General features: G+C 51.0%; 1 protein-coding gene across 1 annotated transcript; it reads left to right on the top strand.

Moving 5' to 3' along the window:
* The first annotated feature begins 462 nt into the window (after positions 1-462).
* On the top strand, positions 463-15656 carry Rfc2 (replication factor C subunit 2). Its single transcript, XM_028765999.1, has 11 exons — positions 463-591; positions 5032-5101; positions 5831-5872; positions 6353-6459; positions 7883-7984; positions 8119-8219; positions 9913-10070; positions 10659-10724; positions 11748-11828; positions 13578-13691; positions 15104-15656. The coding sequence occupies exons 1-11, from the start codon at positions 494-496 to the stop codon at positions 15212-15214; spliced, it is 1050 nt and encodes a 349-aa protein (XP_028621832.1). The 5' UTR covers positions 463-493; the 3' UTR covers positions 15215-15656.
* Positions 15657-15940: the final 284 nt, after the last annotated feature.

Raw genomic sequence — 15940 nt, 5'->3', positions numbered from 1 at the left:
TCAGAGTCCAGAAGAGGGTTTTGGATCCCCAGGAACTGGAGTTACAAGAGTAACTTTGTGAGTAGTTTGCTGTGGGTGCTGTAAACCAAACTCAGGTTCTAGACAAGAACAATATGGTCTCTCAACCAGGGAGCCTCTCTCTGGTCTACAAAGTGAGTTCCAGGGCAGCCAAGAGCTGCACAGAGAAACGCTGTCTCAAAAAAAATCCATGAAAGTAAAAAGAAAACAAAACGAAATGAACTAGAATACAATTAAATAAGATATAATAAAATGTCTCTCTTTCCCCGCCTCTCAAACGCCGGCTCCTGTGGCCACTGCGGCCTCTAGCGGCCAGAGGTGGCTACGCCGTGCGCTCAGCGCATGCACAGAAAGAGACCGCCCCCCCCCACGCACTTCCGCTTCCCTCTTCGCGTTGCCCGGAAACCAGGACCCCAGACTTCCGTCAAAGCGTCATGGGGCGGAGCTTCGGGTGGCGGGAAGAGCAGGCACCGGAATGGAGGTTCAGGAGAGCGGCTGTGGCCCGGCCGAGAGTGGGGCGCAGGAGCCCTCGCCTGTCCCCAGCAAGACCGCCGGCCACTACGAGCTGCCGTGGTGAGCCTGCGGCCATAGTAACGCGCGAGTAGAGGTGATGGCGAGTGAGGGCAGGCCGAGCTCAGGGACCCTGGTTCGACCTGGGTCTAGGGGGGCACAACGAAGGTGCAGACGTCCCCAGGAACGCAGAGTTTCCTTTTTTTTTTTTGAAGCTAGGTTTCTGTTTTTCTTCCTTTCCTTTATTTTTTTTGGGGGGGAGGGGAACCATGTCTTGTGTAACGCAGGCTGGACTCGAACTCACTACTTAGCAAAGGATGACGTTGAACGTTTATCCTGGGGAGACAGTCATGCGTTACTTCCGTAAAGCAGTGTTGGGGATAGAACACAGAGCCTCGTGCATGCTAAGCAAGCACTCTACCGATTGAGGCCCATTTACAAGCCTGGCTTTCACTGTGCAGCCCAAGCCGGTCTTGAACTTTCTGCAGTCCTCCTGCCTCAGCTTCCTAAGTGCTGGAATGACAGGTGTGAGCCACCAGGCGAAAGTAGAGATTTTTATTTATGGAAATTGAAGGATGTCTGTCTCGAAGTTCACCTAAGAGACGCTTAGATGTGACTAATAGGTTGTCATGCCATGCAGTGCTAATGGCACCATTTTTTTTTTTAAGATTTTTTATTTTATGTATATGAGTTCACTGTAACTGTCTTCAGACACACCAGAAGAGGGCATCAGATCTCATTACAGATGGTTCTGAGTCACCATGTGATTGCTGGGAATTGAACTCAGGACCTCTGGAAGAGCAGTCAGTGAGTCAACTTAAACCGCTGAGCCATCTCTCCAGCCCCAGTTTCATATATTTTTGTTTAAAATCTCATCTAAAAACATTACCAGCTTCAGCCAGGTGTTGGCACACACGTTTGATCCCAGCACTTGGAAGTCAGAGGCAAGCATATCTCTTGAGTTCGAAGCCAGCCAGAATCACGTGTGTGTGTGTGTGTGTGTGTGTGTGTGTGTGTGTGTGTGTTAGGGTAGGTCTCACTACTCTAAGCTAGCTGCAAACTTTCTATATAGCCAAGAATGACACATTCTGTTCCTATTGCTCTTCCACCTATGTACAGGGGCTATGGGTGTATGTCACTAGTTTAAGCTTTTAATCTTTTTGTATGGAAACTATGCCAGGCCACACACTGTCGTGGAGCTACCCCCTCCCCTCCCCCAGCACTAGTTTCTCTTTATCAAAAGTAAGGTTTCTGACACCAGATCACAGAGAGATTCCTCAGTTCACTGGACTGTCTGGACTATCCAGAGAAATGGTTCTCAACTTTCCTAATGCTGTGACCTTTTCATACAGTGCCTCATATTGAGATGTCCCCGAACCATAAAATTTTTGTTGCTACTTCATAACTGTAAGTCTGCTGCTGTTATGAAGCATAATGTCAGTATCTACATTGCCTTGGGCAACACCTGTGTAAGGGTCATTCAGCAACCCAAGGGGGTCGCGACCCACAGGTTGAGGACACTGACCTAAAGTAATACTAGAAAAAGTATTCCGCAAACTAGAAATGCCCTCAGTGGCAGAACACTGGCATACTCAGGGCCTACAGTTTCGTCCCCAGCACTCAAAAAGGAAAAAGAAAAGTGCACCACATATGTAATTTAGTATTGTCTAGTAGTAATGAGGAAAAAGAAAATGGATGTCCACGTGGAGTAGCACACACCTGTTAGGTCATTGGGCCAGCAATTAGAGTGTTTGTAGCTAAGCTTCTCAACCTGGGTTTAATCCCTGAATTCTACATTGTGGAAGGAGCGCACTCACTCCCAGAGTTGTTCTCTGATCTCCACATCTGCGCAGACACAAATAATGAATATGTGTGGATATATACTTAACCCATTCAGGAGGCTGGAGGTGGTGGATCTCTGAGTTCAAGGCCAGCCTGCTCTATGTCAGGGATTCTGGTCAGGCAAAGGCTATGTAGTGAAGCCCTGTCTCCAAAAAAAGAGTTAAAGAAAACAAAACAGCAGAATATATAAAAGAGCAAAGGAAACTCTGATGGTCAGATCACGGTGAATCTTCAACATCTGGACGCAGAGCTGGAAAATGGCCCTTGACTTTTAACATTGCTTGTTTATTTAAAAAGCAGAACTTGGTGGTCAGGATGCTGAGATAGACGGATCATGAGTTCCAGGCCATCGGGAGATGTGGTCCAGTTGATAGGGTGCTTGCTGTCAAGTGGAAACCCACATTTCCATTCCCAGCCCCTGTGGACATTCCCATAGTGATGCATGCATGCCTATAATCGTAGCACTGGAGAGCTAGAGGCTGAAAAATTGGAGTTCAGTGTCATCCTTTGCTACGTAGTAAGTTCCAGGCTAGCCTGGGCTACATGATACCCTCTCTATGAACAAACAGATTCTAATAGGCACAGATGTTTGGGTTTGTTTGTTTTTTAAATTTATGTCTGTAGATGTATTTAGTGCCCTAGTTAGTTTAGTTGAGGAGAGAGAATCAGAAGATCCCCTGGAACTGGAGTTTAGCGATGGTTGAGGGTGCTGAGAAGTTAACCTAAGTCCTCTGGAAGAGCAGCGGGTGCTCTCAAGCACTGAGCTCTCTCCAGCCCCAAGGGAACAGTATTTTAATGAACTGTCCAATAGTCATTTCAAAACTGCTTAAGACCTGCCCACACAGGCTCCTGGGCATAGTCCCAAACCACCAATTGCTGCTAGAGAGGGGCAAGGGTAGGCCACCTGGAACAATAGCACATGTGGGCCAGCACTGGCTGCTTGTCACCACAGACACCCTGAAGGTAGCCATTTGGTATAGCAAGTGGGTGCACCTGGGTCTATCGCTGCAAATGGTTGTCAGGTGTGCATCGGGGCTGGCTGGACAGAAAACACAGCTTACTCTGCTTCCCTCTGTTGTGGGAAGGGGCCAGGTCATACTAAAAGTTCTATTATCTTTTTTTTTTTTTTTTCATTTACAGTCTTTTCACATTTCTTTCCTGGGGGGAAGGGGACTCTTGCACCCAACAGGTCAGAGAACGACCTCTAGGAGTCTCTTCTACTGTATGAGTCCCAAGAATCAAGCTCAGGTGGTCAGGCCTATCAGCAGGCACTTTCATCCACTGAGCCATCTTGTTTTGTTTTGTTTTTCGAGACAGGGTTTCTCTGTGTAGCCCTGGCTGTCCTGGAACTCATTCTGTAGACCAGGCTAGCCTCGAACTCAGAAATCCGCCTGCCTTTGCCTCCCAAGTGCTGGGATTAAAGGCATGCGCCACCACCGCCCAGCCATCCACTGAGCCATCTTGCTGGCTTCTTTCTTGGTTTTGAGTTTGTTGTTGGTTGGTTGGCTGGCTGACTGGTTGGTGTTTGTTTGTTTGTTTGTTTGTTAAGGTTCCTTTTATATGTGTGAGTGTTTTGTCTGTGTGTATATATATGGGGCAGTGTGTGCATGCAGACATGAAGAGGCCAGGCGAGGGCATTGGATCTCTTGGAATTAGAGTTCCGGGAGGTTTTGACCCTCTGTGTGGATGCTAGAAGTTGAACCTGGGTGTTCTGCAGGAGCACTCACTCTTACCCACTGAGTTGTCTCTCTAGCCATTATTTTCATTCTTTTAAAAAATTTATTGAGAGTGGTTCATTTAGCCTAGACTGGCCCTGTACTTGTTATATACTCAAGGGTAACCCTGACCTTCTGAACCTCCTGTCTCCACCCCCAAGACACCTGGGATTGACACCACGCCTGGCTGATTACTTAAATTAATTATTTATTTATTATGTGCATTGGTAGTTTTGCCTGCTTGTGTGTCTGTGTGAAGGTGTCAGATTCCCTGGAGCTGGAATCACAGGCAAGTGTGAGCTTCCGTGTAGGTGGTGGGAAGGAATTGAACCTAGGTCCTCTGAAAGAGCAGCCAGCGCTTTCAACCACTGAGCATCTCTCCAGGCCATGATTATTCATTTGTGGGTGTGTGTGCCATACATACACATCCCTCGGTGTGTGTGGAGGACATCAGTTCTCTTCCTGTGCCATCTTGGCTCTGGGGATTGAAGTAAGGCTGACTTTGCAGAGAGTGCCTTTATGTGCACTCTTGCTGGCTTAAGGGCCATCTTGCCGGCTTCTTGTTTGTTTGTTTGTTTGTTTGTTTGTTTGTTTTTCAAGACAGGGTTTCTCTGTGTAGTCCTGGCTGTCCTGGAACTCACTCTGTAGACCAGGCTGGCCTCGAACTCAGAAATCCGCCTGCCTCTGCCTCCCAAGTGCTGGGATTAAAGGCGTGCGCCACCACCGCCCGGCCAATCTTGCCAGCTTCTTATTTCTTCTTTTTTGAGGCAGTTTATGTATATGGCAGAGGCTGGCCTGGAACTCAGTCCTCCTGGCTCAGCCTCTGTGTGTTGGCATTATAGGTAGCACAGCCCCGCCCAGCCAGAATTTGCAGGGTTGTCCTTTCCTGCCCTCTCTTCTGGGTACTGTAGGATAACCATGTCAGTGTTTGCCTTTTCCTCAACAGGGTTGAGAAATACCGACCAGTGAAGCTCGGTGAGATAGTGGGAAATGAGGACACGGTGAGCAGGCTAGAGGTAAGGGGGCTGGAGGCCTGTGACATCACATCATGGATCCAGTAAGCTCGTGGGGACTAGGTTGCTGAGATGGAGAAGGAGAGGTTACATCCACTGTTCCTCGTGGGGTTGACACATACCTGATGAACAGAATTCAAGGCGTGGCAATCGGAGTAGGAGGCAGCTGGTCGCATGGTCTACAGTCAGGAAGCAGTGAGAGGTGGATGCTGGTGCTCACCTAACTGGCTTGCTCTTTTTCGTTGGGTGCAGGACCCCAGCCCATGGGGAAAGTACCACCCACATTTAGGGTGGTTCTTCCTACCCCAGTAGAGATCAGAGTTGTTTCCCTTCTGCCCCACTGTGGGGCCTGATGATGGATGGTAGAACTCAGCTTGTTAGCCTTTATCTGCTAAGCCATCTTGCTGACCCCTATTTTTCTTTGTTTATTTTGCTTTTTTTTTTTTTTTTTTTTGAGATAGGATCTCACTAAGGTAGTCCTAGCTAGTTCAGAACTTGCTGTGTAGACCAGGCTGGCTTCTAACTCACAAAGATCTGCCTGCCTCTGCTTCCTAAGTGCTGGGATTAAATGTGTGTGCCACCACACCCCAGCTATTTATTTGCTTTGAGACAGGATTTTAATATGTAGCCTAAATTGGCCTTGAGTCTCTGATCCTCATGCCTCAACCTTCTGGGTGTTGAGACTAAATGCAGGCACCACGACACCTAACTTAATGACTCTCTTTCACTAAGGTCTTTGCAAGAGAAGGCAATGTGCCCAATATCATCATCGCTGTGAGTACTCAGGACTGGGCCTGTGGGCATCTTATATCCCACGTCCATTCCCTGCCTGGGGAGGGCACAGGTCCCTGGCTGGGTTGTTAGGGAGTCAGGGGAGCAAGTGCCAACAGTGGGGAGTTATGGGCCCAGCGGGACCTACATGGGACTCCTTTTTTATTTATTTTGTTTGTTTGTTTGTTTGTTTTTCGAGACAGGGTTTGTCTGTGTAAACAGGACTCCTATTTTAATTAATTCACTTTTATTTGTATGGGCATTTTGCCTGCATCTGTGTTTGTGTACCCCGTGCATGCCTGGTGCCCTGAGGGGGGTTGTAGATCCCCTAGAACTGAAGTTACAGTCAGTTTGGGGCACTGGGGATGGAACTCGGGTCCTCTGGACAAGCAGCCAGTGAGTGAGTGCTCTTAGCTGCTGAGCTATCTCACCAGTCCTTGGGTCCTTCTTGCCTGAAGCACTCAGGGGAGCTCTTACCCACAGGGTCCCCCAGGAACCGGCAAGACAACCAGCATCCTCTGTTTGGCGAGAGCGCTGCTGGGCCCAGCCCTGAAGGATGCAGTTCTGGAACTCAATGCGTCAAATGACAGGTGCGTGGGAGTGAGGGCGAGGCTCCTGCCGGACCTGAGTGTACACGCTCTGCTCCTGTCCAGCCCAGGCCTGGCACTTGCTTCACTGGCTCCACATTGAGCAGGGGAGTCACTGCTGTGTCCAGGTATCTGAGCAGCACCCGCAGAGATCCTTATTTTGATGAAAATGTTTGAAAATTACTCTCTTTTTAAAATGTGCTTTCCTGCTGCTTATTTACTGGGGGAGGGGCATGTGCAGGTAGAGCTCAGAACAGCTTGCTGGGAGTTGGGTCTCTCTCCACTAAGTGAGGTTGTGGAGGTCAGCAGCAAGCGCCTCTACCCACTGAGCCATCTCCCCGACACTGATGTGGGGCGTATGTGTGTGTGCATGCATGTGTGTGCATGTGTCATGGCACACACGTGTGTATGTGAAGTCACAGTACAGTCGTGGAATCAGTTTCCTTCTACCTCTATGCAGGTTCTAGGGGTTGAACTCAGGCTGTCAGTCTTGCGTGGTCTGCTGGCAGGTGCATGTACCCACAGTGCCGTCCACCAGCCCTGAAACCACTTTGAGTGTTCACTTCGGTCATGTTAACATGTTCGTGTTCTTGTGCAAAGGCTTTCTGACCTTGCAAAACTGAAACTGCCCTCAAGCGCTCCCCATTTCTCTTCTGCTGCCCTGACCACAGCCCACCTTCTGGGCTGTGTGTTTGACTGCTAGCTCATGTTCCCAAGTTAAATAAGGTCCTGTGCCACCCAAGGCCATCAGGAGCCCCTTGTGAGCCGGGAGTGGTGTGTGGGAAATCCCAGCACTGGAGAGGCCGAGGCAGGTATATTCTGAGTTCCAGGTCTTCCCAGACACTGTATGAAGATCCTCTCTCAAAAAGTAAAATCCAGGGCTGAAGAGATTGCTTAGCAGTTATGAACATGCTGCTGTGCTGGGCGATGACGGCCCACACTGTTGATCCCAGCACTCGGGAGGCAGAGACAGTCGGATCTCTGAATTCAAGGTCAGCCTGGTCTACAGAGTGAGTTCTAGGACAGCCAGGGCTACACAGAGAAACCCTGTCTCAAAAAACGAAAACAAGAGAAAGAAAGAACACGATGCTCCGGCAGAGACGCAGAGTTCCCTACCTGCACCCACTCTCCTTGCACCAGCTCACAACTGCTTAGAGCTCCCGCTCCAGGCCCCCTGTGCCCTCTACAGGCCCCCTCCCTGCACAAGCTGAGCATCTACAAAGGCATTAAAGTGTAAATTGGGCCACTGAGATTGGTGGATAAACACCCTCACTGTGCAAACCTCAGAGCCCAGAGAACTCAGAGGGGAACGTTAGAACTGGGTCTTAAAAGCTGTCTCTGACCTCTCCCCCACTCACACACAAGAGCCTCCCTCATGATAATGAAACGTTGCTCAGTTTGTGACACGGGCACCCTTCTGTTTCAGGGGCATCGATGTGGTAAGGAATAAAATCAAAATGTTCGCCCAGCAGAAAGTCACCCTTCCCAAGGGCCGGCACAAGATCATCATTCTGGATGAAGCGGACAGGTGTGGGCTGGACATGGGTTTCCCCAAGTAGACCAGGCTGGCCTCAGGTTTTCAGTCCTCCATCCCAGAACAGCAGGGATGATGGGGCTGTGCCCCCAGACCTGGCACCAACCTCCCTCTCACGCTTCCCTCAGCATGACGGACGGTGCCCAGCAGGCCCTCAGGAGAACCATGGAAATCTACTCCAAGACGACCCGATTCGCCTTGGCTTGTAATGCTTCAGACAAAATCATAGGTGAGTGGGCAACCTGGGCAACTGCATCCAGTAAGGCTCCCTTTTTGTGTATTTACTGTTTTCATTCGTCTTTGAGTTTGATTATGTCTGTCTGTCTGAATATTACATGCCCTGGAATTAGTGTTACAGGCAGTTGTGAGCCACTTGGTACAGGTGCTAGGAACCAAACTCAGGTTTTCTGTTTCTTCAGCCCTTCACTGTGTGTGTGTGTGTGTGTGCGCGCGCGCGCGCGCGTGCATGTGGATTCTGTTCTCTCCTACCAGGAATTGACCTTGGGCAGGCCCCGAGCCTGCCGCGCCATCTTGCTGGCCCTGTTTTCTCTCTTATGGTACTGCAGGTGCAACCCAGGGATTTTAGGTATGCCCCTACTAATTGTGCCCTGTACTTTTTATTTTGAGACTCGGTCTTCCTAAATTGCCCAGGCTGCTGTTGAATTCACTCTATAGCCCAGGAATGCCTTGAACCCACAGTCCTCCTGCCTCAGCATCCTGAGAAGATGGGGTGACAGGCCTGTGCCACACAGTAGCTTGAACATGCTCTAGTTGTTTATGTGCTGCAATCCTTGGCGTCGACTCTGCACTGGGCTTTGTTGCTGCCCGGCATAGCTGGACCTCCACCTCACCATCGTGTTTTCCTGTGGTGCCTTTGGGGCTAGCTGCTGCCCATGCCCCGGCCTGTCAGTCAGGCGGGTATCATATCCTCTTGCCGTATACTGCATGCACAGCCCGAGTCACCCTGGGCCACCATGGTGTGTTATCTCTGTCTCAGTCCTGTCCTGCTGATGCCCAGCCCTGGGGGCTTTTCTGTCCACTCCCCCGCGGCACCCGCACAAGCGTGTTACCACATGCCTTTTCCTGCCAGCTCATGCTGCCTAGATAGGTGAGCTGCTTAGTGTCACCAGGAGCAGTTATGTGTGTGTGCGCACGCTCATCGGTCTGTATAAGAGCATGTGCTTGCCTGTAGACGTCAGAGGGTAATAGAAGTCAGTTTTCATCTATGTGGGTCTCGAAATTGAAGTCAGGTTGTCAGTCTTGGTGGCAAGCATCTGTGTCCACTGAGCCATCTTGCTAGCTCTCCTCTCGCACCCCATCCTTTTTTCTTGGTGGTGGTGGTTCTGGTTTTTGAGTCAGAGTCTCAAGCAGCTCAGATTGGCCTTGAACTGACCTTGTACCTGAGGCTAACCTTGAACTCATGATCCTCCTGTCTTTGCCTCCCTATGTAATCCCAAGTGTTGGGGCTACAAGCTGGCTGGCACTTTCTTGCCTTGTTCCCTTGTGGAGCTTTAAAGAGCTTGTTGGAGTCCCATTCCCTCCTAGCGTGACCAACTGTGATCTTCCCCAAAGGGCCCACCCATTCCACACTGATTCCAGTGATTCCAGAGGTCCTAACTTCCTGTGTGTATGTGTGTGTGGGTGTCTGTGCTGAGGCCTACGTCCCCTCCAGAAGCAGGACCTGACCTGCTTCTTCTAAGCAGTTAAAGGCAGGTGGTCAAAGGCAGGCATTTATTGGGGTATGGGAATACAGACATCCGCACGCATACCTAGAAAAAGATCCTCTGCAGAGCAGGGAGTGGGCCTCAGAAAGCTGGAAATCCAGCCTCTGCTTCATGTCTGATAGTCCAACACTTGGCTCAGCTGTGTTCTGATGGCAGCCAGCCTTGCCAGGGAGCCCTCACTCTGCCGTCTCTGTCCAGAGCCTATCCAGTCCCGCTGTGCGGTGCTCCGCTACACCAAGCTCACTGACGCTCAGGTCCTCACCAGGCTCATGAATGTCATCGAGAAGGAAAAAGTGCCATACACAGATGACGGCCTGGAAGCCATTATCTTCACAGCCCAGGGAGACATGCGCCAGGTTGGTGGTGACCATTGCTATCTGTGTTAGTCAGGGTTTCTGTTGCTGCAGTGAAACACCATGACCAAAAAGCAAGCTGCAGAGGAAAGGGTTCATTCAGCTTCTGCATTGCTGTTCATCACCAAAGGAAATCAGGACAGGAACTCAAGCAGGGCAGGAACCTGGAGGCAGGAGCTGATGCAGAGGACATGGAGGCGTGTTGCTTCCTGGCTTGCTCAACCTGCTGTCTTATAGCACCCAGGACCTCCACCCAGGATGACACCACCCACAATGGGCTGTCCCCCACCCGATAATCACTGATTAAGAGATGCCTATAGCTTGATCTTATGGAAGCATTTTCCATATTGAAGTCCCTCCTTTCAGATAACTCTAGTCTGGGTCTCAAGTTGACATGAGACTGGCCAGCACAGTGCTCTTACAAGTTGACGTTTGGGAACAAGTGTTGTGCCAAGTCTGGCTAAAATGAAGACTAAGGATCCAGCACCCTGCAGTGGGGTGAGCTGCTGAAGTGTGGGTGTCGGGTCTCTGAGAGGCAGGGCAGGGAAAGACATCGAAGTTGCCCGTGGTGTATCTCTTGTCTCCTTCCAGGCACTGAACAACCTGCAGTCCACCTTCTCAGGATTTGGCTATATCAACAGTGAGAATGTATTCAAGGTACCAGGGCTGGGAGAGGGCTAGCCTGCAGCAGAATAGACCTGTACAACCATTGGGTGGATGTAGGGCTGGGCGCGTTGTCCATGCCTGTGATCCGAGCATCGCCTCTAGAGTAAGACGTGTCTCAGAAAGGAAGAAAGAAGGGAGGAAGGTCTGACTGAGTAGAGTGCCTGCCTGGGTTCCACACCCAGCACCACATAAACTAGGTATCCCATGTCTGTAATACGAGCCGTCGGGAGGCTAAGGCAGGAGGACTGTGAGACACTGTCTGTGCCCAGTGAAAGCTGACAGGCACACACGGCTGGGTGGAAGGGCTCCTGGCAGAGTGGGTCCTTGCCTCCGTTGTTTCTTCGCCACAGCTTTGTCTCTTGTACCCAGACCAGTACAAGGGTCCTGGGAAGGTTCCACATGTAGGTAGTGGAAGATGGGTGGGTCCAGGCTAGCCTGTGTGTTACCCGACCCCTCACCACCCTGCAGAGATGTTCTTAACCCTTCAGGGCCGCAGACTGGGCTCTGGTGCCTTGTCTGAAGTAGCTTGTCCTTCCCTGAGCCATCTCTCCAACCTTTTTTGTTTCTTTTCTTTTTGAGCCAGTCTGTAGCCCAGCCTCTGTCCTCAGGCTGGCCTCGAACTCCTGGTCCTACTGCCTCCATCTCCCTCATGCTGGAATCACAAACGTGTGCCACCATCCCCAGCTTATTCACTTATTTTAGAGACAGGTCTCAATATGTGGCCCAGACTGGTCTTGAATTTGAGGTCCTCTGAGTTTTGAGGTTACAGGCATGTGCCACCATGTCCAACACCATGCCTTCAATGTCACCCAAGCAGAGTCTTTCTGGGCCTTTGGCTGCTTTGCGCTTTGTTCATGTGGGATATGAGGACTTTAACTGTGTTGGGAGCTGTTATTTTGGGGATGTCCTTGATAGTGAGAAGAGTGTACCCAAATCCCATTCCAGTTGCTGGAGACTTGGTGAAAACTAGATTGTGGGGACTCAAGATGTTGTGTCTCCTGATCATTTGCTCAGGTCTGTGACGAGCCCCACCCCCTGCTGGTGAAGGAGATGATCCAGCACTGTGTGGACGCCAACATCGATGAGGCCTATAAGGTGGGCCTCCTCCTCCTTCCCCTTGTCTCCATGGCGCCTTGAGTCTCTTCAGTCAGGTGGCAGAGCCCGTGAAGACTCCCCTAACCCTTAGTCACTGAGCTTCAGGTAGACTTTCCCTGCTTTGCTGATCACTCCGCCAGAACCAGACAGAAGTAGCTCCACAGAGGTCCTCAATAAAGAGACCAGCATGGCCGGAAGGCACGTGAGCTCGTGGTGGTGGGAGCATGTGGCTTTACTTTTTTTAAATATGCATGAGTATTTTGCCTTCATTTTGTCCTTGGAGTCCAAAAGAGGGCATCCAGTCCCCAAGATTGGAGTTAGAGTTGTGAGCTGTCGTGTGGGTGCTAGGAATTAAACTGGGGTCCCAAAAGAGCAGCAGTGCTCTTTTTTTTTTTTTTTGGTTTTTCGAGACAGGGTTTCTCTGTATAGCCCTGGCTGTCCTGGAACTCACTCTGTAGACCAGGCTGGCCTCGAACTCAGAAATCCGCCTGCCTCTGCCTCCCAAGTGCTGGGATTAAAGGCGTGCGCCACCACCGCCCGGCTAGCAGCAGTGCTCTTAACCACTGAGCCACCTCTCCAGCCCCCACGAGCTGCCTCACGTCCTGATGGATCAGGAAGCAGGTACCTGCTGCCCAGCTATAGAGGCTCCACCTCCTAAATGCACAACCTCCCAGAACAGCGCCACCAGCAGGGCTCCAAGTGGTATTTCACACTCAAGCCATGAAACTGATTCATAGAGGCTGATTCCTTGCCCCAAGCAACAGTGTAAAGCAGTACCTGGAAGTCAGCATCGTGACCTACTGGAGTTATATCCTCCACAGGAGGACTCTCAGCCTGAGACACTGAAAGAGCAGCCAGCACCTCCAGTGATGGCACATTGTCCTGGGTAGGGGACCATGTCACATCCTGAGAATCATGTTGAGGGCCAACCAGGAACCTAGCAGTTATCTGTTACCTGGAAGAGGAGGGATGAGGAAGGGGGTTTAGTGTGGCTGAAGGGAGGGCCTGGTTCTCTGAGCAGATGCCAGTGAGTGTGGATGACTTCAAATCTGTAAGTGTCAGGGATATGAGTGGAGACCCCGAGTTTCCCATCAGTCAACTAGGGAGACTGACTGGAGTCAGGGCAGGGTTGGACTTATTGACAACTGGGGTAGCAGGCAGGGAGACTGGGGATAAGCTGGAGACTGGTTACTGAAGGAGGGACACGGCTAACCCTAATGGCTGACACTAGCCCTCCATCCGTGTCCAACCCTAACACTACTAGAACCCATCCCAAAGTGCTGAGTCTCAGTGAGTCCTCTCTAGACACAGGCCCAGGCCAGGGAACGTGGACAGGAAGGGAGGAAAGCGAGGACTAATGAAATCCTGCCCTGCTTAGGTTGTCCGGTCCCGTCATGCAGGGGCCTCGTTCCGACTGAGCCTGGGAGAGCTAGCTGGTGAGGAATTCTACCTGGAAGGCTCTGGTTAGAGTTGATGCAGGCAAGATATCAGACCCATCTTACCTGTAGTCAGTGGGGCCTGCTGGGCTCAGGAAGGGTTTAGTGTGGCTGAAGGGAGAACCTGGTTCTCAGTAAGAGGGCTGAGTGACCCAACCTAACACCTCTTAAGGTTCAGATGATCCTCAGAGCCTCGTGGGTCACCTGAGCCAAACCATTACCCACGGGTGATAGGCCAGGCTTGCCATAGGCCCGCCTCCGTCTCCCTGTCCCTGAAGCTCACAGTGTTGAGCCTGCTGGGTCTTCTCTCTAGATTCTTGCTCACCTGTGGCACCTGGGCTACTCACCGGAGGATGTCATCGGCAATATTTTCCGAGTGTGTAAAACCTTCCCGATGGCTGAATACTTGAAACTGGAGTTCATCAAGGTTAGTCAGAGCTCAGGAACACCTTTTGTATGTTCACTTTTTGAGTCTGGTGGCTTCTTGCTTTGTGTTGTTGTTGTTGTAGTTATTTGTTGTGGGAGATATTTAAAAACAGTGGCTCCCAATCTTGCTTGTTCTTAATCAGCCATCATGTTTCCAACTAGCCTAGGCCTGTGGCCACGAGCAGAGGCCACTGCGGCCCTGCCACCCACGAGACATCAGCGTGGGAGATGGCTCTGTCTGTCTTCCACGCTGTCTCCGCAAGGCTGGGCATAGCCCAGACCATCCCGCCATCCACATGGGCCTGGTAGGAAAATGAGACTCTAATGCTTAAACATTCGAGTCAAAGAGTTAATCAAACAAATATGTTTAGTGATGATCAGTAATAAGATGCCCACACAATCAGAGGTGTAACCTAATACCCAACCCAGATATACCAACTACCTTTGACTGGCGGAGACATGTGAACATCCGCCTCCATGTTTCCTCTCTGGTCTCTCTCTCCTAGCTGTCCTCCTCTTCTTCCTCCTCTTCCTCCTCCTCCTCCTCTTCCTCCTCTTCCTCCTCCTCCCTCTTTTTTTCCTTACTCTTCCACCTTAGCTCCTCCTACAGTTGGTTATAGTTGGGGTCCCACAGTATGGCCTAAGCTGGGGCTTAAGGGCATATGCCACCACACTGCCTTGTGCTGGCTTCTCACTGCATAGTGCCTTCCAGATCTGCTGTGATGTGTGCCTGTGCCTTGACCCTTATCACTGAGCAGTATTCTGTGTAGCTGTCACCGTCACTTCTTTTCCAGGAAGGGCGTTGGGGTTTCTGTGGCTAAGGCCACTGCACAAGCACACATGGGCCCTCACACCTCCCAGTCAAGGTCTTGTTCTACTCGGGTTGGTTCCCAGGCAGAAGACCACTGACTCTGGCATGTGTACGCTGAACTTTTTAAGAATTGAGCTGGGCTGGCCTTGTTGGGAGAGTGCATGGCCTGAATGTGCAGAGCCCTGTGCTTGAGCCGCAGCACTGCGTAAGCTGGTGCTGCTAGGTGTGGGGGGAACTGTCAACGCTGCACACAGAGACCTTAAAACAGCAACGGCAGAAATAACTGGGTGTCCTTTTGCCCAGTTCAAACCCTGGAGGCAGAAGAGTCAGAAGCTCAAGGCTACCCTCAACCATGTAGGGAGTTTGAGACCAGCCTGGGCAGTGAGACCCTAGCAGACTGGGCCTGTAGCTCAGTGCTGGAAGGTTTGCTTCTCAAGCTTGGAACACACTTTTACAGTGTGAGCTGAACTTAAATGCAGCCAAATCTGGCCTGTTACCATGCCGCATTCTGAGGTCCTCGTGTCTGTTTTGAACCAACCACGAGTTAACTGGGACGGAACTAGTCCCACTTACCCACCTGCTGCTCTCGGCTTGTCTTTCAGGAGATCGGATATACTCACATGAAAGTGGCAGAAGGAGTGAACTCCCTGCTGCAGATGGCTGGGCTCCTGGCCAGGCTGTGTCAGAAGACCATGGCTCCGGCGGCCAGTTGACTTGAGATGTCCTCCACCGGTGGAACCAGGAGAGTCCTTGTCGCTGAGACACTGATGTTCCGGCTTGCTTTCCAGTTGTGAGGGATGTACCTCAGCCTTTGCTACAACATGCTCACTTGTTTTTGTTCTGTGAGAACAGGGTCTCTCGTAGCCCAGGCTAACCTTGAACTCCTGATCCTCCCGCCTCTGCCGAGTAACAGGGTTACAGGTGTGTGTCATGTTTGCTTTCTACGTACTACGAACCCAGGGCTTGTGCGTGTCAGACAAGCACTCTGCCAGCTGGGCTACAGCGAGACACCTAGCTCTGGAAGATTTCCACATGGCTACCTGTACCCCTCTGCTCTTCAGTGTGTGAATTTGGCCTCAGGCCCTGGACATGGGGCATGGTGGAAAGCTCTGACCTCAGTCTTGTAGCTGATTAAAGCCTTTGGATTTTTGTCTTGCAGTGCTTAATGCTTGAGGCCTTGGGGGAAACCAGCATCTTGCTCCTGCCTGTTGTACCCCAATAGTAGAAAGGGTACCCCGGGGCCAGCAAGAGTGCAGTGGTCTGGCCACACACCTGCCATGAGTTCCACCCCCAGAACCCACAAGAAGGTGGAAGAGAACTGACTCCATAACATTCTCTGGGGAGCTGGTGTAGTGTAGCACGCCTTTAATTCCAGCATTCAGAGGAAGAAGCTGGTGACCTCTGAGTTCAAGGCTGGCTAGTCTACAGAGTGAGTTCCT

The sequence above is a fragment of the Grammomys surdaster genome, unplaced genomic scaffold (genome assembly GCF_004785775.1).
Source record: "Grammomys surdaster isolate TR1022 unplaced genomic scaffold, NIH_TR_1.0 166, whole genome shotgun sequence".
Lineage (NCBI taxonomy): Eukaryota > Metazoa > Chordata > Mammalia > Rodentia > Muridae > Grammomys > Grammomys surdaster.
The sequence above is the reverse complement of the archived record's forward strand: the minus strand, read 5'-3'. Positions and strand labels throughout refer to the sequence as shown.